Source organism: Rhinopithecus bieti, unplaced genomic scaffold (assembly GCF_001698545.2).
Source record: "Rhinopithecus bieti isolate Rb0 unplaced genomic scaffold, ASM169854v2 scaffold_32422, whole genome shotgun sequence".
Classification (NCBI taxonomy): Eukaryota; Metazoa; Chordata; class Mammalia; order Primates; family Cercopithecidae; genus Rhinopithecus; species Rhinopithecus bieti.
The window spans coordinates 3,085,767-3,112,008 of NW_016814631.1; the positions used below are offsets into that span (position 1 = coordinate 3,085,767).

Sequence of the window (26,242 nt, forward strand, 5' to 3'; positions counted from 1 at the left end):
TCCAAACAAAATATTCAATTTTGGGAAAATATGAATGACAGGTGGTAGGAACACTCCTACTACTACTACCTGTTAACAATGTTAGCTCTAAGGTGCATGTGGCAAAGGGAAATGATTGTTATACATTCCACCTTGTCTAAACTTACACATCCATTATGATGGGCACAAGTTACTAGCTGTTAATCAGTAAATACCTACGTGCCTAGACGAAAAATACAAAAGTTGACCAAGTCTCCCAATCTGCAGTTCTACTCTCCTTTTCTTTTTACTCAATTCTTCTAACACTACTTTTCCTTTCTCTATCTTGTCTCAGCGATGTTTTGAATGGTAATAAATCTATTATTTCATTCCTTTGCTCTAATAATTCAACAAATATCTTACAGTAGTTTTTCTTAAACTTATTTACCTAAGCAAATAGGCAGGAGAATAAATTCATGTATCCTGAGGAATCTGTAAGCATAGTCCAAAGTTGCTCAGGAAAGCAGACGTCTTATGTTTACACTGTGTACTGTATTTATTCTGCAGGTTAGCAGTAATTCTTAATTCCTGACCTTGCCAAAAAAACAAAAAACAAAAAAACAAAACAAAAAAAACCACATAGCTGGAATATCTGCTTAAAAATACAAATTCCAGTGTCCTACTTTCACAGATTCTGATTTAGTAAGTATAATGAGATTTTATATAATAAAATATAAACCAATATTTCCTAAATCAGATTTACAGTATCTCTCTCAGCCCTGCAAAACACCTCATACCAAGTACAGCAGAATATCAGTAAGGAGAAATCTTACCTTAAGTTGTAGCAGAAACAATAAGAGATATACAATATTGCTTTAGGCATACCCTTTTTTCTCTTTATAGAGCAGAAAAAAGAACCAGTGAGGTAAATATGAATAGAATAAGGTATACTATAGTTTAATATGGAATATGTTATATAGGAAATTACCATAAGCTAAGGTTTTATATATATTTTCAGTATCTAGCTATGAATCTGATTTTGTTACAATTTTACAAAGATTTACATGTTAATAAAGCAGTCTTTCATATGAGTAGGAGTCTTCTAATGTTTCAGATATATCAACCTATGGGACATATTTCCTTGACTAAGACTAGATAAGACAGCAAAAAGCATTTTTTTCCCCAAAGGAACGATTTTCCATACTTGCATGTATTTCTTTTCTTTAAATTCTGGACATCAACCCTCCATTCCCACTAATTAAAAAAAAAGCTAAAAAACAAAAGTAACGTCTCAAAATAAGAGAAATCAAGTCACTTACCCTACCTAACAGCAGAAGACTCCCTGAAAGGACTTTGACTTTGTAATGGCTATGCTCTAAGCATGCCATTTATCTCAATTACATCTATCGGTGCTAGTACCCTCTTAATTACTTTTTGCTAAAAAAAAATTGTTCTGTAAAAAAAAAAAAAAACGCTTAAATGGTCTTATAGTTCCACACTGGAGCCTGTCCACAAGTGTTTTTTAGTGAAATTTTATTTTTAATAAATATGAACTATAGTTTATTACATCATATGCATCTGATATTCCCATGTGTTGTAGATGTACAGAATGGGAGTTAACAAATCTTACGGACATATGCCTTGGGGTATTCATTTTGCCATAAAAAGCCATTTGATAAGTAGGATATTTTCATTAAAACACAAGCAATACCCAAGAGTTTCTTCTTTGGCCACGATTATTTTTTTTAAAGATATTTTTCGGTGTGGCTCATGCCTGTAATCCCAGCACTTTGGGAGGCCGAGGTGGGTGGATCACCTGAGGTCAGGAGTTTGAGACCAGCCTGGCCAACATGGCGAAACCCCGTCTCTACTAAAAAATACAAAAAATTAGCTGGGAGTGGTAGCACACGCTTGTCATCCCAGCTATTTGGGAGGCTGAGGCAGGAGAATCCCTTGAACCTGGGAGGCAGAGGTGACAGTGAACTGAAATCACACCATTGCACTCCAGCCTGGGTGATAAGAGCGAAACTCCATCTTCAAAAAAAAAAAAAAAAAAAAATATTTTTCCCAGTAAGGTCTCTATCAAGAAGTCAAGAAGAATAGTGATCTGAAAGTGCCAAAAAAACAAAAAACTAAAAACTGTCAAATTATCTTCTTTGGCAAAACTGAATCACCAACCTTTAAAGAAAATAGCAACACGAAGGTTACCACACCATGTTTCACCCAGCCAATTCAGTGCACAAGGAAAGTCGTATTTTTGCTGAAGAGAAATGTTTATAAACTAAATCACTTGGCCTGAGAGCCAGTAAGTAGGCATGAACCAAAAGGAACTCAGGAGAAAAGAGAAAGAAAAGTGATGAGTAGCCGTAGAAAACACCTACAGCAGATGCAGCAGACATTCTGTTAGAACCAGTAATGAAGACAGAAACAACTGTGAACGTAGAAGGGGAATGAGATAAAAATAATTCAGATCTCAATAACCTTTAAATAAAACAGCAGGGGCTTTTTAACATACTGCATGCAGGGCAAATGCAGCAACCCTAAAACTTTTAGCAACCAAAACCAGGGGAATTAATTATTTGCATATTACCTATTACCTATTAGATAATAGGTAACCCCTAGGACCTAACCTGCCAGATACAGAATTTTAGAAGTTTGTCTAAACATAGAAAGGGTGAATTTACATGCCAGAGGTGAATTTCTGAAATAAAAGGAAATTTTTTTTCAATAGTTCATTCATACAAGGGACAAATAAGCACAGTTTCCACAGACTTTTTGATTGTTTTGTTTTTTCCCCCCAGACAGAGTTTTGCTCTTGTTGCCCAGGCTGGAGTGCAATGGTACGACCTTGGCTCACTGCAACCCCCACCTCCCAGGTTCAAGTGATTCTCCTGCCTCAGCCTCTCCAGTAGCTGGCATTACAGGTGCCTGCCACCACACCCAGCTAATTTTTTGTATTTTTAGTAGAGATGGGGTTTCACCACGTTGATCAAGCTGGTCTCGAACTCCTGAACTCAGGTGATCCACCCAGCTCAGCCTCCCAAAGTGCTGGGGTTACAGGCATGAGTAACTGCACCTGGCACCACAGATGGTTTTAATGTAAACTTTGCTAATCTGGTTCTCTGCATGGGGAGAGTAACCAAGGCAGAATTTCTTCGACTGCATATTGTTAGTCATCCTCATTTATTTAATAGTCACTACAAGCCAAAGGAGAAAGTGAACATTTCAGTTTTTTAATGCAGTCAAGTAGTTTCTACAAACAAGAAATTATTAAACTGTTTCTAAAGTTCAAAAAAAACTTTTTGGAGTCTCAAGTAGCTGATAAAAACTAACTAGAACTGATGTGACAAAACAACTGAACACAATAAATATGAAATCATAGGAACTTTGCGAATTTATTCAAAGCAGTCATATGAACAGCCAACAACGGAGACCACAGACATTCCTCGCTGCATAAATTACACTAAGTAAAATGGAATTACAGATTTTTAAGGAACTATCTGATGGAAATACAGTTTTACAAAAGGATCTTAGACCTAACGTATATGACTCAAGTTTGAAGTTCTGAATGCATCAGAAACAGTCTTTTTTTTGAGACGGAGTCTCGCACCGTTGCCCAGGCTGGAGTGCAATGGCACGATCTCTGCTCACTGCAAGCTCTGCCTCCTGGGTTCACACGATTCTCCTGCCTCAGCCTTCCATAGTAGCTGGGATTACAGGCATACACCACCACGCCTGGCTAATTTTTTGTATTTTTAGTAGAGATGGGGTTTCACTATATGTTGGCCAGACTGGTCTCAAACTCATGACCTCGTGATCCGCCCACCTCAGCCTCCCAGAGTGCTGGGATTACAGGTGTGAGCCACTGCACCTGGACTAGAAGCAGTTTTTAATTATTACTACATTTCCAAACTTCTCCCGAGCAGTACGGTTTATTCAAAAGTAAGTGAGAGCTAAGAGAGAAATAAATGTGCTCAGGGTATGTATCATTTTGGAGATAAGTATGTTTATCCCACAACCAACCTAAAATTTTAAGCAGGCCAATCTCTGGGTAACTTTTGGGTACTGTGAATGTAGTGCCTTTCATAAAACTACTAAAATCTAAACTGAAAGCCAGCATAGCGATAAAAATCAAAAATAAGAATGAACAGGGGCTGGGGATGGTGACTCGTACCTGTAATCCTGCACTTTGGGAGGTCAATGTAGGAGGATCACTTGAGCCCTGGAGTTCAAGACCAGCCTGGGCAACAAAGCAAGATCCCATCCCTAAAAAAAAAAAAAATAGTAACTAGCCGCATGTGGTGGCATGCTCCTGTGTAGTCCCAACTACTCAGGAGGCTAAGGTGAGAGGACTGTTTGAGCCAGGAGTCTGAGGTTGCAGTTGAGTTATGATAGCCTATGGCACTTCAGCCTGAGCAACAGTGAGACCCTGTCTTGAACAACAACAACAAAAAAAACCCGCTCAAATTTGGTGTAGTCGGAGAAATAGCTCAATATTATAGTTACCAATATTTACAATGACTTAATAAAAATCAATAATTGAAAGTAGACTTATAATTGTACACTTCTATATAAAATAACTGTACACTTCTACAGAAAATACAGTTTACCAAAAATCTCTGTATTATTGCTAAGAACAAAACAAAGGATGGATATCAGGTAACTTTCTAATATGAAATTCAAGAATTTTCAAACATCAAGCCCAATACTGAAAGACCTTATGGTACTGAGATCTTACCACAAAGGAGGCACCCTACTGTTCAGACTAGAGGTGGAGAGGTAGTTAGAAAGTCAATCACCTAATATGGTGTCAAGCTAGGTCGAAACACAGTATATACAAATGAGCAGTAAAAAACAGAATATAATTATAAAAGCCAATTTACGATATGGACACCAAGGTTTTTCCAGGGACAGTATGAGGAAAATATGTTCTCTGATTACAATTATTATAAGATAGTACTTAATGCAGACGATGGTACTTAATGTGTAACTACATAAACTGAAAGTACAAGCAATCAGTTTACTGTTGTAATGGAAACTAAATCAGATATTTATACATAACATATAGGTAGTCTACCATAAATGGTATTTGACAAAAATGACTGGAGATTGGAATCTCAGCATAGCTTTCAATTCAATTCTCTCTTTTTAGTCCCCTCATATATACCAGCAAGCATCCATAAGTGTTCCCTGATATTCTATAATAACCAGCGACATGCAGCTATAGTGCAAACACAAAATTATTGGACACACGAAACTAAACTTGGATTGCCTTGGATGGTAATCATTCTCTTCCCTTTATATTCTACGTTCTTTTAGCCTACTAATCTAATCCTCTATCTTCCTTCTCCATGACCCCCCAGGCTTCAGTGAATAGGGTTCACTGTTCACCTTCTTGTCAGGTGTCCAAGATGCTTGACAATTTAAGGCAATAAAAATTGTTATTCAAAGACTTTGGAAAGCTTGAACATCACCCTATGAAAACCATGGAAAACCAGTCCAGGAAAAAAAGACAAGATGAGGACATCATGAAGATAGGTTCTGGATCTCTGCAATGAATGAGTTTTGAGCAACAGAAAAGGGTCTGTGGTAAGGAGGCATGAATAGGAGTGGGGAATGAGGATGAAGAGGAAGGCAATTACTCTTTTGCCTCAGTACTTCTAAAGCTTTATAATCAAGACAACTGTACTTTCAGCACCACTCTTAGCAACAAAATGGCTTCAAATCAAAGAGACACTGTCCCCTTCCCTCTCTTCCCTCTAAAATAAACATTTTCCCTATTTCTAAAATACTGAAGACGTTTTCATCAAAAATTAGCTAAAAATCTCTAAAACAAGGCCGGGTGTGGAGTCTCAAGCCTGTAATCCCAGCAGTTTGCGAGGCCAAGGCGGGTGGATAACCTGAGGTCAGGAGTTTGGGACCAGCCTGGCCAAAATGGTGAAATCCTGTCTTTACTAAAAACTACAAAAAAATTAGCTGAGCATGGTGGTGGGCACCTGTGATCTCAAGGACTCAGGAGACTGAGGCAGGAGAATCGCTTGAACCTGAGAGGCGAAGGTTGCAGTGAGCTGAGATCACGCCATTGCACTCCAGCCTGAGCAACAAGAGCAAAACTTCATCTCAAAAAAAAAAAAAAATCTCAAAAATAACAACCCTGTACAACTGGGACATTTAAAGGTAGTATAAAGCCAGGCACAGTGGCTCATGCCTGTCATCCCAGCACTTTGGGAGGCCAAGGCGGGTGGATCACTTGAGGTTAGGAGTTCCAGACCAGCCTGGCCAACATGGCAAAACCTCGTCTCTACTAAAAACACAAAAATGAGCTGGGCGTGTGTGCACCTGTAATCCCAGCTACTCTGGAGGCTGAGGCAGGAGAAATGTTTGAACCCGGGAGGCAGAGGTTGCAGTGAGCCAAGATCGCGCCACTGCACTCCAGCCTGGGCAATGGAGTGAGACTCTGTCTCAATAAAAAATAAATAAAAGTGGCCGGGCATGGTGGCTCACGCCTATAATCTCAGCACTTTGGGAGGCTGAGGTGGGCAGATTACAAGGTCAGGAGTTCGAGACCAGCCTGGCCAACACGGTGAAACTCCATTTCTACTAAAGATACAAAAAAAAAAAAATTAGCTGGGCGTGGTGGCGCACACCTGTAATCCCAGCTACTGGCAGAATTGCTTGAATTTGGAAGGCAGAGGCTGTGATAAGCCAAGATCGTGTCACTGCACTGAAGCCTGGGTGACAGGGCGAGACTCCATCTCAATAATAATAATAATAATAATAAATAAATGTAATACAGATGTATTTCAGATTTGTTTCACTCAAATAGAATGCTTTAACAGAGAAAAGGGGTACAAATACTGGATATGTAAAGGAATGGAAGAACTTTCTCTTGGATGTAGAAACGAAAAGTAGTAAGAGTCAAGAAACTAAGCCTGAGGACTTCAGAGATTTTTTTTGTTTTGTTTGGAGATGGAGTCTCCCTCTGTCGCCAGGCTGGAATGCAGTGGCACGATCTTGGCTCACTGCGACCTCCACTTTCCAGGTTCAAGCAGTTCTCCTGCCTCAGGATGCCGAATAGCTGGGACTACAGGTGCACACCACCATGCCCAGCTAATTTTTGCATTTTTAGTATGGGTTTCACTATGTTGACCAGGCTGGTGTCCAACTTCTGACCTCAAGTGACCTGCCTTGGCCTCCCAAAGTGCTGGGATTATAAGCATGAGCCACCATGCCCAGTTGTGGACTTCAGAGTTTTGATGGAGATGGGCCATCCCTCTTAATACCTATGATAGAAATGTCAAGCTTCTTTCACACTGTAAGATCCTTTTTGATGAGCCCCAAAATAACCTTCCTCTCTCATCTCCTGCTGTAATCCCCCATATATCGACACATAAAACTACAAGAGCCTATCCTCACAAATGTGAGGAGGCCAAGTCCTTTCACACCTTGCCCTATACTTTTCACATAAACTCTTTTTGTCCTTTAAGACCCAGTTTTACCAGTTCAAATAAGTTTTTCTTTGCCCCCTTAGAGTATTCTAAATTGGTTGCTTTCCCTTTTGCTCCCAAAGCATACAATTCACATTTCAGTTAATTGTCTGTACAGATGCATATGCCAAAAATCATGGAGTCTTCCTTGACTCCTCCTTCAGTCATACTCCAAATTAATCCATTAGTAAATCCTGTTGATTCAACCTTTAAAACAGGTTCAAAACATGACCACCTTCCAAAACGTCCACTGCTACCCTTCTGGTGCAAGTCACCATCATCTCTCACCTGGGTTACTTTAATGGCCTATCTGATCTCCTTGCACCTTTATGCCCTGAACAGTTTATATGACATACAACAGCCAGACTGTTCCTTTTAACCTTAAATAGGACTACATCGTTCCTCTGCTCAAAACCTTCCAAAGGCTTCCCCATCTCACTAAAAGTCAAAATTCTTACAATGGGCTATAAATGTCCTATACAATCCGTGATGACCCCGCCAGCCCAAATGATCTTTCTGACTAATACAGTTTGGATATTTGTCCCCTCCAAATCTCATGTTGAAATGTAACCCCCAATGTTGGAGGTGGGGCCTGGTGGGAGGTGTTTGGGTCACTCGGGGTGGGTGCTCTCATGAATGGCCTGGTGATGTCCTCAACAGTGAATGAGTTCTCGTGAGATCTGGTTGTTTGAAAATGTGTGGCACCTTGCCACTGACTCTTGCTCCCACTCTCGCCATGTGAGACACCTGCTCCCTCTTCACCTTCTGCCATGACAGTAAGTGTCTTGAGGCCATCACCAGAAGCAGATGGTGGCACTATGCTTCTTGTACAGCCTGCAGAAATGTGAACCAATTAAACCTCTTTTTTTTATAAATTACCCAGCATCAGGTATTTCTTTATGGCAGTGCAAAAATGGCCTAATACACTGACCTCGGCCTTACACTCCCCTTCCTGTTTATACAACACTCCAGGGACCTGTCCTGCATATTCCAGATTTAGAGCCTTTGCATTTTGTCTTCACCTGTTCTTTCTCTCAACTCTTTCAAATGGTTTACTCCTGTACATCTTTCAGATCTCTTCTCCAATGTCACCTGCTCAGTGAAATCTTTCCCAACGACTCTGTTCAGTATTTCACCACCCTTGTCTCCCCTTCTATACTCTTTCCCCACCATCTTCCATACTATGTGTATTTTACTCATTGCTTACTGTCTCTCCCCACAAGAACGCAAACTCCATGTAAGCAGGATTGTTGCTGCTGTTGCAGTTTTGGTCCTCATTGAATTACCAGCATCCAGCACAGTGTTTGTCCCATGATACATCCTCAAGAAATATGGAATGAGTATTTACCTATCCAAATACTAAACAGATTATAAACTGTTTAAAGGCAGGCCCAATGCCTTTTAAATCTCTGTACTCTCTCCCCTCTCTCAAGAAACAGTACTTGATACACAATACATGCCCAATACATGTTGAATTAACCAACCATTTACCTGTATCCTAGCATAAGAAAACAGAATATGTATACAGAAAGATACTTTGTGTATGGCTGACAGTAAATGTACATTAGTGGCAAGCAGTGATGAAAAGATGCCTCATCTCTGTTTCCATATTAACTGACAAATTGTTTGTTGTTATTCTTTCTTTTAAGGCAAATGACTGAGCCAAACATATTTGAGATAGATAACTTTTTCATTATAAGGCAGGACACAACATGAGACATCAAATATATCTGGTAGGAGGAAAAACACAACAAACCATAATGATGTGTAACAGTCTTATCGATCTCATTTAAAGGTACAAAAGCAATAATTTCACAATGAGATTGATCTATTCTAGAAGTATTTTCCAAATTCTACTTTTGTAACTAGTGATAAACTCAGTACTGCTCATTGCATGGAAAGATGAAAGACTTCTTTTTCTTTCTTTCTTTTTTTTTTTTTGAGACGGAGTCTCGCTCTGTCACCCAGGCTGGAGTGCAGTGGCCGGATCTCAGCTCACTGCAAGCTCCGCCTCCCGGGTTCACACCATTCTCCTGCCTCAGCCTGCCAGGTAGCTGGGACTACAGGCGCCGCCACCTCGCCCGGCTAGTTTTTTGTAGTTTTTAGTAGAGACGGGGTTTCACCGTGTTAGCCAGGATGGTCTCGATCTCCTGACCTCGTGATCCGCCCGTCTCGGCCTCCCAAAGTGCTGGGATTACAGGCTTGAGCCACCGCGCCCGGCCCCAGTCCACAATCTCAATAGCACCAATATTGAGAAACCCTGTTGAAGATGGAGCCTATCCATGGGGCATTGATCTTGGAGTCTCCCCCTTCCTGAATACTTGAAATCCCTCTGCAGACTCTTGGATACCTCCAGCAATGGGGAGCTCACCACCTGTTTTGAAGCCAGGCAGATCTGGGCTCTTCTTGTGACTGTGTGACTCTGNAGGATGGTCTCGATCTCCTGACCTCGTGATCCGCCCGTCTCGGCCTCCCAAAGTGCTGGGATTACAGGCTTGAGCCACCGCGCCCGGCCCCTTTCTTTCTTTTTTTTAGAGATGGGGTTGCCCTACGTTGCCCAGGCTGGTCTCAAACAGCAGGTGGCTGAAGTGATCTACCTGCCTTGGCCTTTCAAAGTGCCTAGATTACAGGCATGAGTACCATGCCCAGTCAGAAAGATGAAAGACTAATTTATCTAACAAGTGCTAATGCTACAGAGTTTCATCAAATAAAATTTTGGGGGAATTTTACTGCCCTAGAGGACTGGTTCCAGCCACTTTCCCAGCGCAGTGGATCTCTGGAAAGTTTCAGTTATTGGAAAAATCTTGAAGTCTATAAGCCCATCAAACATTGATGTTTGACCCCTTATAATTATGTTAAAACTATATAGATTATGTATAAATACCTTTTAAAAAATTTTGAATTATTACTGGCCTAAGAGTAGTGCTGCCATTTTCCCAATCAATGGATATTAGAATATACAACCTCTATGCCATGTGAGGGGCTACAGAATTAACTGATATTAAAAAGGAATCCTCACTGGGCGTGCCTATGATACCAGTATTCTGACAGGCCGAGGCGGGCGGATCACTTGAGGACAGGAGTTCAAGACCGGGTGGACCAACATGGCGAAACCTTGTCTCTACTACCAAAAATACAAAAAAAATTAGCCGGGCATGGTGGTGCATACCTGTAGTTGCAGATACTCGGAGTGGCTGAGGTGGGAGGACGGTTTAAGCCCAGGAAGCAGAGGTTGCAGTGAGCAGAGATAGCACCACTGCACTCCAGCCTGGCCAACAGAGAGAGACTCTATCTCAAAAAAATAAAAACAAACAAACAAACAAACAAAAAAACAAAATAAAAAAACCAGGCTAGGCATGGTGGCACATGGCTGTGTCCCTGCTACTCTGGAGGCTGAGGTGGAAGGATCATTTGAGTCCAGGAGTTGGAGGCTGCAATGAGCTATGATTACACCACAGCACAGGCAGATAACAGAGGGAGACTCTGTCTCTGCCCCACCCACCCCACCAAAAAGTAAATTAAAAAACGAATCCTTTTATTTCAAAAAGAGTGAGAATAACTGGCTTAGAGCTTTCAAAGGTATCATTCATTCCACATATAATCTTTCACTTTCAGAGAGAAAATTACTACATAGATAAATAGGCATTTTTTCCCATATTGGTACTCTCATCTAATTGGCAGTATGGCAAAGGAGGAAAGGAAAGACTTGGGTTTGGGTCTTGATTGTTCTATAAACTAGGTATTAAAACATGAACAAGGCACTTCACTTCTACAAGTTTCAATTTCTTCACATATAAAATGAGGATGAATCTACCTCCCCTAACCACTTCATTAAAAGATGTTAGAAGACAAAATCAGAATGGAAGTTAAATTATGAAGTACTATAGAAATATTACCATAAAGAATGCATGCAGGTGCAGAAAAAGTCAAGTTTGGATGTGACTACACAGGGACTTGAATGCCAGGCTAAAAACTAGATTCCATAGGAAATAAACATTAAGAGGTTTTACTGTGAGGAGGTGGGGAATTCTGGGGATGGTGGAGTGAGACTGTGTGTGTGTATATGGGGGGGGTGGAGTGGGGTGTGTCTGTGTGTGTGTTGTGTGTGTGTGCATGTGCATGTGTGTGGTATGTAACCAAAGAGATAACTGTGCCTTCAAAGAAATCTAATGGCACCGTGAAAGGATGCATAGGAATCCAAAGAACTAAAAGTTACTGTAATGGTTCAATTAAAAGATAAAAACCTGGACTAGGCCAGGCATGGTGGCTCACACATGTAATCCCAGCACTTTGGGAGGCCAAGGAGGTGGGCTGATCACTTGAGCCCAGGAGCTTGAGACTAGTCTGGGCAACATGGCAAGACCCCATCTCTACAAAAAATATAAAAATTAGCTGGGTGTGGTGGCATGCACCTGTACTCCCAGCTGCTTGGGAAGCTGATATGGGAGGATCACTTAAACCCAGGTGGCAGCGGTTGCAGTGAGCCAAGACTGCACCACTGCACTCCAACCTGGGTGACAAAGTGAGACTCTGTCTCAAAAACAACAAAACAAAAACAAACAAACAAAAAACCACACTATAGCACTGACATTAAGAAAAGAGTGGGCTACTTTTCAAATGTAGGAAGGAGGGGTGTGGAAAAGAGAAAAACTGAACACAAGATAGATAGGTGGACAGTAACCCAGGATAAAGAAAAACAAAATGTGCTTCGTTATTGGAAAGGTCAAATTTAGTTGTGTTAAATTTGAGATGTCTGGAGGTACTCAAGTATTTCAACAACGGTATGAAATTAAGCCTTAAAAAAAGAGATGTTCCCAGAGCTGTAGATCTGAGTTAGCTGCTTAAGGTGACTGAAGGTGAAAGAAGAGTGAGAAGAGTAACACAGTGCTGAATAAAGAACCTGGATAACACCAATGTTAGAGGAGCAGGCAGAAATAAAACCAGGGAAGGAGGATAAAATGAATTTGAAGTAGGATGATAGGGAGAATTTATAACAAATGCTGTAACTTACAAAAATATTAAAGAAGAAATTCAACATAATGTTTAAGTTTGATATTTGATTTAGAATTCAATATTAAGGAAAGAGTTTAGAGAAAACGTTTTTGACTTGGTTTCATGCTTACAGAAATACTATTTTCCTCTGGTGAAAAATTGGTAAGTTCCCAGAGTAAGCCTTCCCCCAATATCTCCCTAGTCAAAAGCTTCTGAGTTGGTGTGAAATATTCTTCCTTCCCATACCATCAATGAACTTAGATGAATGTAGACAAATAGGCTGATCGATGAAAACAGACTGAGATCCAGTTGTCTCCACACATTTATAGTCAGAAATGCTGCTGACCAGCCAGAAAACAACAAAAGTGATGACAATCTTCTGGAGAGAAAATATTTGTTTTGACTTTTTATTACAGTCTACAAATGCTTACTATAGACATCTAGAGGTGGTCACAATAGCACAATCCCTTTCACTTTAATTTTTATGAAAATGATAAAAAAAAAAGTCCTAAAAGTCTTGGTAGTTTTCTGCTCACATGAAAATTTCAGAACTTAAGGAGTCAGCATCCATTTAAATCTATGCTTTAAAACAATTACCTCTTTACTTATAGCATGATACAGTAACTGACTTCTATCTCTTCTCTTACATAACTAAGAAAAGATTAAGCTGTGTTTGGTATATTGTTTAAAGTGGCAATGAAATAAGATCTTCCCCCAAATAGTACACTTCAGCACCTACAAGCTAAATTTTCAGTATCTAGGAAATATTTCAGGTATTTGGTTCTATTTTACAGAATAGCTCATTTGCTAGCAATACTAGAGAGAGCTGGCATTACATCTTACCATTTTAGCCAACGGATCTCACAAGCCTCAAATTTTAAAAATGAAGTGCTTTATTACAATAATTCTCTGAAGAATAAGTAATTATAGTAACTCATTTACTTATATTACCAAGCCAGAAACCTGGAAGTCATCCTAGAGTCTTCCTTTCTCTAATCTCTGATTAATCATTTACCATAGTTAAACAGCTCTCAAAAAACATTCCTCTACCACCATTAACCCTTGTCTAAGTATTAAGTTATTAACTAAACTGACTGGGCATCAAATTGTAATAAACAGACTTTGGGCCGATGTTTAGAAATTTAACATCTGGTGATGTACTCTGCCATTCCAGTACTAAAAGGCTGCAAAGACAGCATGTCAATGCAAAATCAAAGTACTCCTTCCAACAGAGAACTTTTCTCTTCACCATGTGATTCTATCATCTGACCTAGGAGAGGTGCCTTCAGTTATTCCAAAATGCCAACTTCTCCAATGGCTTAGAGCAGTGGTCCCCAATCTTTTTGGCACAAGGGACTGGTTTGGCGGAAGACAATTTTTCCACAGATGGGGTTGGGGTTGGATGATGGTTTTGGGATGAAAGTGTTCCATCTCAGATCATCAAGCATTAGATTCTCATAAGGAGCGTACTATCTAGATCCCTCGCATGTGCAGTTCACAATAAGGCTTGTACTCCTATGAGAATCTAATGTCACTGCTGATCTGACAGGAGGCGGAGCTCAGGCAGTAATGGTGCTCACCTCCTGTGTGGCCCGACTCCTAACAGGACAGGGACCAGTACCAGTCCAGCATAGAGGTTGGGGACCCCGGGCCTAGAGGCCTGGTTAGATTTCTATTCCCTTTTCTGCTAGTATTTATGGATAAGAAACAAACAATTTTAGACGCAAAATGTAGTAAAGCCCTAATCCCAATAAAGTGTAATGTTCATATCTTGATTATATTACGAATAAGGAAATAACAAATCCATCTACATACATATAAATGACTTATATGTTTTTACTGAGTCAAACATCTCTGGCATTTAGCTATCTAAAAATACAAAAAAAAAAAAAAAAAAATTTAAAGCAAGGCAATTACCTGAGGAGAGTCAAAAGGATATCGACTACTAAATTTAAATAGAAGTTGAAATTTTTCCCCTTCATATAAGGTACCTGGTGCACCTTCCATGTCTACAATCCACCTAGAATAGAAAAGGCAAATTAAAAACTTAAGATACTGGGGTAAGGAGGAGAAAAGAGGACACCAAGTACTTCCTATACACTAAGCACTGGGACAATAGTTGTTTATGTGTAACAGCACATGCCAGCCTCCCAATAACTCTCTCACTGTTAATTCTCATGACCTTCTCTGACACTCAGGGGTGAAACCACCAGATCAAGGTCAGACAGCTAGCAAAAGATAGGTCTAAAAAAGCAAACAAAATAAAAACCCAAGGCCAGGCGCAGTGGCTCACACCTGTAATCGCAGAACTTTGGGAGGCTGAGGCAGGTGGATCACAAGGTCAGGAGTTTGAGACCAGCCTGACCAACATGGTGAAACTGGTCTCTACTAAAAATACAAAAATTAGCTGGGCGTGGTGGTGTGCACCTGTAATCCCAGCTACTCAGGAGGCTGAGGCAGGAGAATCGCTTGAACCCAGGAGACAGAGGTTGCAGTGAGTCAAGATCATGCCACCGCACTCCAGCCTGGGCTACAGAGCAAGACTGTCTCAAAATAAACGAACAAACAAATCTCAAACTAAGGTGCGCTGACACCCAAGCCTGTGCTCTTCCTAATTGATTTACATTACCTTATTTTTTCAAAGTACCATTTCTACAATGCTGATATTAAGTATTCTATACATAACATCAAACTAATCAACTGTCTTTCTGATTATAACTGGTGGAAGCCATGGAGAAACATGTATAGACAATGACTACAGAGAACCGTAGCTGTCAGATTTATTTTTCTCATCAACATTCTAGAGAAGATTAACAGGGTAAAGGGAGCTAAACTGACATCATTCCACTTGCTCTGACGATTAAGCAAGGCTTTGTACTGCCTTTCCTTTATCTCTCACTATGTTTCAATTGTTTAATGAAGCCCATTTCTATGGCATCTATGCAAGCCTACTTTGTTTTCATATATAACAATCATAAACATAAATGTGTTGTTATTTATAGTGTATACACTATTTCTTGTTATTTTCTTTAAGATGGGGGGAAGAATAAGGGATAATGACAGCAAAGATAACAGGGCAGCATTAGAAGCAAAAGTGAATTGAAGTCATTAACAATGTGTTCCTAATTATAGCTCTGTCACTTATAATTATTGTACACCTAGGCAATTCTCTTGAACTTTTCAAGTATTAAAGTTTCTTGTACTTAAAATACAAGAAAACAAAAGGAAGACAGAAAACACAGTGTTGGGATTCTAGTCATTACCACGCATACTATGAACTTAGGATTATGTAAACTAATAAATGTACCTATACTCTAAAATAAATCAGCTACAGTATACAGACTCTTAAGAGCATGGCTATTCATTTTAAGAATGCATGCTGAGTACCATACATGGTAATAAAAGATACGACCACAGACCCAAGAGACAACATTTTATAGTGAAATTAGACAGTTATAACTGAAGTTATACTGAAGTGGCAGTTACAGTTAATCTTAACTCGTTGTGTGAGAAGTTATGTTATCTCTCCAGTTTTAACTACCTCAATAATAAAACAGAAGATAATCACCTCATAGTGTTGTTGGAGATAAACGACCCTACATAAGTAAAAAACTTAGCACATTCCTGACTCAGAGTCAATACATGGTAAATTACATGCAATGCAAAAGCTGCATACAAAACAAAAAACTATCTCTTTATATATTAGGTCCTTCTTAATCTTCGAAATTCCTTTCTTGTTTTTCCACCCACATCCACTAGGCAGAGTAATATTCCCAGGAAAAATGGTGGTCTTTCATTCTGTTTATATGGCAATTTGAGGACACACAACATAAATGAACATGTGACCTATGCAAACAAGCACAGCTTTTAAAAATAAAGAGCTAACCAAGTATCTCATCAATCCTCGTAATATCTGCACGACATGCAGATACTACATGAGGTCAAAGACAGCATAACTTTCAACGCTGTGCATGGTACTTTCTTTTTTTTTTTTTTTTTTTTTTTGGTACAGAGTTTTGCTCTTATTGCCCAGGCTGGTTTGCAATCGCACAATCTCGGCTCACCACAACCTCCACCTCCTGGGTTCAAGTGATTCTCCTGCCTCAGCCTCCCAAGTAGCTGGGATTACAGGCATGCACCACCCATGCCCGGCTAATTTTTTGTATTTTTAGTATAGGGGGTGGTGCTCCATGTTGTTCAGGCTGGTCTCGAACTCTTGAACTCAGGTGATCTGCCTGCCTCAGCCTCCCAAAGTGTTGGAATTACAGGTGTGAACCGCTGCGCCCGGCCTGTGCATGGTACTTTCTAACAACCCTTTTTTTTTGAGACAAGGTATCACTCTGTCACCCAGGCTGGAGAACTGTGGTGCAATCAGGGCTCACTGCAGCCTTGACTTCCTGGGCTCAAGTGACTCCCACCTCAGACTCCCAGGTAACTGGGACCACAGGTACATACCACCACATCCAGCCAACTTAAAAAAAATTTTTTTTTCACTAGAGATGGGATCTCCCTATGTTGTCCAGCTCGTCTTGAACTCCTGGGCTCAAGGGATCCTCCCGCCCCACCTCAGCCTCCCAAAGCATGAGATTACAGACATGAGCCACCATGCCAGGCCTAATAAGATTTTATTAGTTAAAAAAGTAAGATATGTTCATTGTAGAAACTTCAGAAAAGTAGAAATAAAAATCACCCAGTGACAACCACTGTTAAAATTTTTGGAGGTATATTTCATTCTAGTAATTTTGCTGTTTCCTATACCATCAAAGCCTATACAAAATGGCAGCCGAGTAGCTGCATTTTGTGCACACTTAAATTACATCAATTTAAACCATCAGGGTTTATGATTCCAATCACAAGCATATGCCCCAGAGTAAGGATGCAATGAGACTACACATGTTGTTCTCTCAATTAATCTCAGTTCTTCAACACCTGTGAGTACCTAGTACTCTAATTCTAATGTTTAAGCATCAGAATTTTTTTATTTCTTCACACATCATGGTTGTTAATCAAAGACACAATCATCTATTCCACTCTGGAGGAAAAACTGGCTTTGGTGGATTTATTAATAAAGAGGATACATACTAATAAGGTCTTCTTAAAGGATTTTTCAAAGGTAATTATAACTATACAAAATTTTTACCTTACATGCTGACTATAGACTATAATTCAAGTGATGCTATTTCACTGCACTGCCTTGACAAACCTTTTCCATATTATTGACATTTACACTATTCCCAAATTATCCCTAGAATTAGTAATGTTGAAATTAGTATAGCTGGTTCTAAGTCTTTTTCTAGATCGTTACTTTCTTAGGATGGTGTGTGGTGGGTCAAACAGGATAGTGTTCATATTTTTTAAGGCCTCAATATATGCTACCAAATTTCTTCCAGAAAACTAAAAAAAAAAATTTTTTTGTGGGTACAAAGTAGGTGTATATATCTATGGGGCACATGAGATATTTTGATACAAGCACACAATGCATAATAATTGCACCTGGGTAAATGAGGTATCCATCACCTCAAGCAGTTATCCTTTCTGTTACAATCCAATTATACTTTTAGCTATTTGAAAATGCACAATAAATTACTGTTGACTATAGTCACCCTGTTGTGCTCTCAAATACCAGATCTTCTTCATTCTACTTTTTGTGCCCATCAGAAAGCTGCTTAATGTGCTTTCATCATCATCCTCTTAATGGATCTTCCACATCCATATCCACATTTCATATACTCTTAACAATCTGATTCTTTATAAGACTATTTTTATAGCCTAGAAGATGGCACAAAGGTAAAATTTTACGGTTCATTTACAATAAATTAAAAGAAAATTCTTACCTGACCAGTATCTTGATATGATAGGATTTACTCTACAACAAAGGTATTGTTGCTTTGGCTGTTATAATTTGTGGTATAACTACCTGGTAATCTATTAAAGCGTTTCTATTTGTAAAATTTAAAACGTTTAACTTTTATAAATTATTATGTTATGTGGTTTCCCCATCCTCCCAAAAAAATAAAGGATGAAAGAAGAAGTAATCTCATTATTATCAGTTTCCCTGAGAACTACAGGGACAGTTGTTATAGGATACTCTGAGGTAGATTAATAAAAGGAGAGAGGAAAAAGATTAAAATGGGATATAATCTGCATCGGGATGAAAAAAGAGTCAGTTTCATTTGTTTAACAATATGCAACAAATGCCACTCTAAATGTATGCTCCACTTTTGGTTGCTTTAGAACAAGAGTTTTATATTTTCTATGTATGATATATACAAAAAATCAGTTTAGAATTCAACAATATTTTTAAGTGATTGTTGCAGAGTTAAAGAAGTGTATTACATTTTTTTTTCCAAAAGAGTCTATACATCCATTCGTAATATTCTTGTTCTTAAAGCTTTGACCCCTGTCTTAAGTACTGATACAAATGCCAAAGTCAAAGGTACCCAAAACTGTTCCTTCTGAAAGGGTAAGTTATATGAATTTTGGTCATTTTTACTCCCTGGACCTAGACTACACCAAATATATGAATTGGCTCATTTGTCCTACAAGTTGGTTTATAGTCAATTTTTATCTTATTGGCTACTTTTCCTTTTCTTTTAGAGGTTTTCTAAGTGGAGGATAAATTATTTTAGATTTCTCCACGATTTCAGAACATTTACCACTGTCTAACAAAATTATTAAACGACTGCTGAGAGTCACACTTTCACTTAGCTGCCCTTCTGTACAGGATGCAATTAATGTTTTTAGGGCATGGGATACCTCTTGACTATTACTCTCTTCATATGCCTAAATAGATACATATTTTTAATTTGATAAAACCTCACACCAAACAGTTCTTTAATATTATAGATGAGGATCACATCACAAAGTCAGTGCTACTCAGTTAAACAAAACTTTAAAAAAATGTACCAAATATAGTCTAAAAACAGCTTTACAAATTATGCAACAATGTTTATAACATTGTAAAACAAAATTGATTATATATATAAATGCACAGAGTAAGATCTGTTTACTGTATTTCTCTCTTGGTGAAAGAGAATAAAATGAAATGTGAAAATAATTTTGTAGTTTTAAAAGTGGGTGAACATTCATACATTATTGATAATAAAAGAAAGAAAGTGCACTTTAAACATTAAATACTTACTGCGTAATTGAATTTTGAACACTTTTTTCATTTAAGGTCATCCCAGGAGGTGGGTCATTTTGCAAAGCCAACAGTTCTTTCTGTAGTCGTTTCTAGAAAAGAACATCAATAATAATTTGTCCTTTTTTTTGAGACTAGGTGTGTGTCACCAGGTTGGAGTACGGTGGTGTGATCACAGCTCACCACATTCTCAAACTCCTGGGCTCAAGGAATCCTCCCACCTCAGCCTCCCAAGTAGCTTGAGATTACAGGCACACACCACAATGCCTGGCTAATTTTTTTTGGTAGAGATGGGGGTCTCATTTTGTTGCTCAGGCTGATACTGAACACCTGGCCTCAAGCAATTCTCCCGACCTCAGCTTCCCAAAGTGCTGAGATTACAGGTGTGAGCTACCACACTCAGCCTGTACTTTTAAAAAAACAACATAACATCCTTCTAGTTATCCTTGATAATATCCTTCTACAATCTGAAATAATTACATTTCCTCCAAATGTTCATACCTTTCTCTTTACTAGCCCCTTATATATTCTATACACATATTGCTCAAAATTTGAATAGCCTGTCCTATAATTCACAATCTACTGTCAAACTATTTCAACACTAGAGCTTCCAGGTTGCTGAATATTTGGAGTTTCCTGGAGGGTGGCACACCTGGAAAGGACATGGAAGCTCCACATCCCTTCCCTCATGCATCTCTTCATCTGTATGCATTATAATATTCTTTCCTATAAACCAGTAAACACATCCATGACAGTAATAGTAGTTCTGGCAGCAGCCACCAGCGCCTCAAGAGCACAGCCAAATGGGTGGCTTTCCTGGATAATCTGGTGGAAGATCTAGAAGCCATGACAAAATTTAGGAAATTTTTTAAAAAGAAATTCAATGAAGAAAATATTTTGTTTTGGCTAGCATGTAAAGATTTCTTTTTTTAATGCAAGATAAGCAGATGCAGGAAAAGGCAAAGGAGGTCTACATGACCTTTCTTTCCAGTAAGACCTTGTCACAAGTCAAAAAGAGGCAGTCTTTGCTCAACAAAAAGATTCTGGAAGAATCACATCCTCTGATGTTCCAGGAACTCCAGGACTGGATCTTCAATCTCACCAAGTACAACAGCTACAGTAGCTGCTTAAAGTTTGAGTAGGTTTGTTGTTGTTTATTTTTTAAGAGACAGGGCCTCATTCTATCACTCGGGCAGGCATGCAGTGACACAATCCTAGCTTACTGCAGCCTGGAACTTCTGGGCTCCAGCCATCCTTTTGCCTGAGTCTCCTGAGTAGCTAGGACTATAGGTGTGCAACACCATGCTTGGCTAATTTAAAAAAATTTTTTTTTTTTTTTTTTTTTTTTTTGTAGAGACGGGGTCTCACTATGTTGCACAGGCTGGTCTTAAACTCCTGGCCTCAAGTGATCCTTCCACCCTGGCCTCTCAAAAGATTACAGGTGTGAGCCAGTGTGTCAGTCCTGATTTGCTTTTAAAATACAAGCAAACTGCAAAAGAGGAGAAAGTTCAGTCTGATGCTCAAACTACAGCTAGAAAAGCTTTTAGAATTTTTTAACGTGAGTTCCCAAAGACCGGCAGATTTATGAAGGAAAGAAAGTAGGCTACATGTGGTGGCTCATGAATATAATCTCAGCACTTTGGGAGGGAGAGGCGGGAAAACTGCTCGAGCCCAGCAGTTTGAGATCAGCCTGGGTAACATAGTGACACCCTCTCTCTACAAAAAAATAAAAAATAAAAAATTAGCCAGGTGTAGGGGCATGCACCTGTACTCCCAGCTACTTCAGAGGATAAGGTAGGAGGATCTTTTGAGCCCAGGAGGCCAAGGCTGCAGTAAACTATAGCTGTACCACTGCACTACAGCCTAAGTTACAGTGAGATTCTGTCTCAAAAATAAAACAAAAAATAGAATAAAAAATCATAATCAAAAGAAGCAAAGAAACTTTCGGAGTTTATAATTGCCTTGTTATGTACAAAAACTGAGAGGTACAAAACTCTTCAGTGGAATATGTGTATTTTATTAACTGCTTGACCAGTAAGTTTTGCATAATGGCTAATCTTACACTTAAAAAAAAAAAAAAGCTTTGAAGTTTCGGTTCACAAAACAAACCGATTTCTTCCACACTGGAAAAAATATTTCAACACTGATGCTGTAAAGTAGTTATGAAGAATAGGCAGTTACCTATACAACATCAAGACGTCATAGCTACTGTATTGAGGTTATAGGTCAAGTAGCCATTATCTGAACTGCTTGTGACCAGAACTGTTTCGGATTTACTGGCTGAGCATCCCAAATCTAAAAAGCCAGAATCTGAAATGCTCCAATGAACATTACCTTTGAGTGTCACATTGCTACTCAAAATGTTTCAGATTTCGGAGCATTTCACATTTCAGATTGCGGATGCTCAACTTGCGTAAGGTCTTAATAGCTTGAGTTAAAAGTGCTTAAAAGTTTTAGCAGTGCTTCCTTTGCTGCTTTCTAATTATAAAAGCCATAGTTTGGCTGGGCGCGGTGGTTCATGACTATAATCCCAGCACTTTGGGAGGCCAACGTGGGCAGATCGCAAGGTCAAGAGTTTGAGACCAGCCTGGCTGACGTGGTGAAACCCTGTCTCTACTAAAAATACTAAAAAAATTGGCCGGGCGTGGTGGCGCATGCCTGTAGTCCCAGCTACTCAGGAGGTGGAGGCAGAAGAATCGCTTGAACCCAGGAGGCAGAGGTTGCAGTGAGCTGAGATTGCGCCACTGTACTCCAGCCTGGGTGACACAGTGAGACTGTGTCTCAAAAAAAAAAAAAAAAAAAAAGCCAAAATTTTCCAAAAAACTTAAAAAATTTATTTTCACAGACAAGCTTTCCAGAGAAACTCTAAAAGTAACCCTTTATACAAAAGCCTTTCAAAATTTTATGCTTTGTGATAATAATGAAATCAGAAGAAAAAAGAAAATATTAATAAAATTTTAAAAAGATCTTTATAGAAATTTTTAAAAGTAATTTTAATGACATAATCTACCTATTCATTTTCTTAAATAGGATTCACCCTGCACAGTAGTTTAATATTTCAAGGTTATTGTTTTCATCATTTATAGTAGAACATCAAAATACAACATATTATGATCTGAGATATGTTAAGGTTTTCTTCCTACATACTAGGTATCCTAAAATGGCTATGTATTTTGCATACTTATTTGTACAGCTTTTATTGTATACTTCTTCCCCTGTTATCAGTGGACATGCTTTTCCAGGGTACAACAAGGCAAAAACAAAAAAAACAAAACACAGTAGTCCCTAATTTATGAATTTTAAAACCAAATATTATAATTTCATGCAAGATCATAAATTTTAAAACCAAGTAATGTTATTAAAATTGCATGCAAGATTATAAAGATTCTTAATATGACTTTTTTTTTTTCTTCAGAGACAGGGTCTCACTATGTTGCCCAGGCTGGAGTACACAGGCACAATCCCACTACTGATTGGCATGGGAGATCTGACCTGTTGTTTCTGACCTGGATCGTTCACCCGTCCTCCTGAGACACACCTGGTGGTCCCTTGCTCCTGGGAGGTCACCATATTGATGCTGAACTCAATGCGGACACCCAAATGGCATAGCGCACTACAGTCCAGAACTCCTGCCGCAGCTTTCCAAGTAGCTGGGACAACAGGCACCACCCACTGCACCCAGCGTTAAGTCTTTTCTCAAAGTGAAGAAGACGAATATGGATATCTGTTCATTTCTTAAGAGTTCTCTGCTTAAAAATTGGTTTGTTTTTTTCTGGACGGTGAAATATTACTATCAGTAAGTAATGTTTCTAGGTCTTCAATTTATGACACTTAAAGTAAGCTTAGCCGTCCAACACCACTACAGATAGAAAACTGTGTTGTGCATCACTGTAATGGACTTCAAATTTGCTTAATTTGTTTTGAATAAAGACAAATTTAAGCAAATTTCTATGTTAAAACAAGGTTTTAATTATTTTCTACTGATACAAATGAGGGTTCTGTGATCACATACATTTTTTTAAAATGGGTCAACAGAGAAGAACTGGCTTCTTCAACAAAACTTTTCATATACTAACTTGTACAGTGATTGTCCAAAGGGAAGAAGATGACATAAAGAGGTTCCAAAAATAGCTGGGCACAGTGATGCATGCCTGTAGTCCCAGCTACTCAAGGGGCTGAGGCAGGAGAATCGTTTGAGTCTAGTAGTTGGAGTCCAGCCTGGACAACACAGCAAGAACTTGTCTCTAATAAAACTAAACAAGGCCAGGCACGGTGGCTCAAGCCTGTAATTCCAGCACTTTGGGAGGTCAATGAGCATATAATGCCTGAGGTCAGGAGTTCAAGTCCAGTCTGGGCAACATGGCAAAACCCCGTCTCTACCACAAATACAAAAATTAGCCAGGAGTGGTAGCATGCGCCTGTAATCCCAGCTACTCGGGAGGCTGAGGCACAAGAATAGCTAGAACCCGGGAGGCAGAGGTTGCAGTGAGCCTAGATCACATGAATGCATGCAGCCTGGGCTACAGAGCAAGACTCCATCTCAATAAAATAAAGTAAACAAAAAACTCCCAACAACAAAAAAGAGGTTTCCAAAGATAATAGAATCCTTTGAGTGTAGATCGTCTCAAGCCTTGTTTCAAGGACCACATTTTGGGAAACACTGCTACGGAAATCTTCCAGATCTTGAGAACTTTACTAAGTCAAGAAGAATAACCCTTCTTAGTAGAAGCAAGAACATAAAGGAGAATCAATCTGCTTAACTACCAAGCAAAACACAAGAAAACAAAAGCAAACTAAAAAAGCACTTTATTGGTATAATTATCCCTGGTCTCCTGAACATAATGGTAAAGGGTGCCCAGATACAGAATCTTCTTGGGTTCAAATACCCCCTAGAGGTTTCCCATTGGCAACTTGGTGTTCACTTCAAGTAATGAAGTGGTGGCCCACAATCAGTCTGATTAGTTGCAAAAAGCAGTCAGTGGCTGAAGTGATGTTACAAAGGTCACAGTCCTATGCAAACATCTGATTGACCTTTGATGTGAAGCAACCTTCACTGTGATTCTTGGACAGGTGACAGTGCAACACAGGGAAAAGTGGGTATGTTAATCTCTTGAGCATCCTTTTGATGTTACATAAATTTTCTCCTCAACCCCTGTAGTAAGTCCACTGTACTACATGATATATTAAAATTTGAAGAAAAATAAAGCAAATTAAGGGGATAGGGGAGGCACATAGGTCTCACATTTTGTAAAGTTTTATCTCAACTTGACACTCTGAGAAACTATCCTAAAAGGTAGAAACATTCAGGGAAGGAAAAAATACAAAGTGAAGAAAAAACATTAAAAATGTGGGAATATATGATAATGGTTGCTAATACAACTGTATATAAAATGACCAAGAACATTTTCTCCAATTTCATCTAACAACCAACTAAAGATGGAAGGTTAAAAACAGAAGAGCACGATGGAAAAAACAGGAATACCATACACGTTAATATTAATAGCATTGCACTAATAAGTAGATATTATTTTTCCCTAACAACATTAAACAATTCTAACAGCAGCCATTTCTCCTTTCAGAGGGAAATGTGAGGCAACAAATTAGTTTTACTTTTTTTTTTTTTAAACAGAACTAAACTCATGCAGAGCAAGGAAGCATTTTCCCTCCTACTGAATTCTGATGACATTTCTAACAGTTACTTAATGAAACTGTTTTCCCTTTCAGGAAAGAGAATGCAATACAGGTATTCATTCTTAGTTTAAGCTAAACTTTTCAAAAGTCTGACAGAAATGCAAAAAGTGTCAGGACTTAATGATTTCTGCTAGTAAAAGCCCGCAGCCCACAAAAGGAGACAAATGTGCCAGTAATTTCTCCATGCTTTCAGAGTACAGTAGTGTCCAAAAGAAGAGTGGTGAGAGGAGAAAAACCAGGACTGTGGTATGCAGAAAGCCAAGGAAGAATATGTTTCAAGGACTAACCAGACTTTCTTTTCCAGCACAACGGCACAGTATATACCGTGGATAATTACAGAGAAAACAAAGACAAAGTGAACGCAGGAACTCTGAAATGTAAGGATTACGACTGGATTTTGCCATGGAGATTTCAAACAAACCCAATAGCAAAACCAAAGTGAAGATGCTAACAGAGGAGTTACCTGAAACTATGATCCCTCAATGTAAAGGTCAACAAGAAAATGGGCAAAGAGACAACAATGATATTTGCCTACTTTAAACTTAGCAATGGGTGAAGGAAGAAAAAAATTCTCCCCTGAAATTTCGTAACCTCAACCCACATGGATTCATAGCCTGAATTCCTGCTACCTGAGAACATTAAGCAAGGATTTAATCAAAAGTAGTCCAGGAAGTGGTGGCCTCAAAGTAACTGGCAGAAACAAATACAAATATAAATCCTGGAAAAATCCAAGTTCTATCCTTTGAGGCAACAATTTCACTACTCAGAATCGCAGAAAGATACATATAAAATAGCTTCGCTGTAAAACAACATCTAGAAATATATGTCAATAGGTAAATTACACAAATTATGGCATAGCAAACTAAGACTATGCAACCGCTAAGAACGACATGCACCTGAGTACTGACAAAAAAATAAAGAACTCCAAAACATACTGAAATAAAGAAAAAGCAAGCCTCAAAAATACATGTAT

At 38.9% G+C, this 26,242-nt stretch overlaps 1 protein-coding gene across 6 annotated transcripts in view; it reads right to left on the reverse strand.

Annotated features, from left to right (window-relative positions):
* UBE2W (ubiquitin conjugating enzyme E2 W) overlaps positions 1–26,242 on the reverse strand; it is an 83,268-nt gene that overhangs the window by 25,699 nt on the left and 31,327 nt on the right. For all 6 annotated transcript variants that reach the window (XM_017851620.1, XM_017851618.1, XM_017851616.1 and 3 more), the window contains 2 exons: positions 19,579–19,670; positions 14,355–14,457 (listed from right to left, as the gene is read on the reverse strand). In XM_017851620.1, the coding sequence (XP_017707109.1) occupies positions 14,355–14,457; positions 19,579–19,670 (195 nt within the window). The remainder of the gene's footprint in view (positions 1–14,354; positions 14,458–19,578; positions 19,671–26,242) is intronic.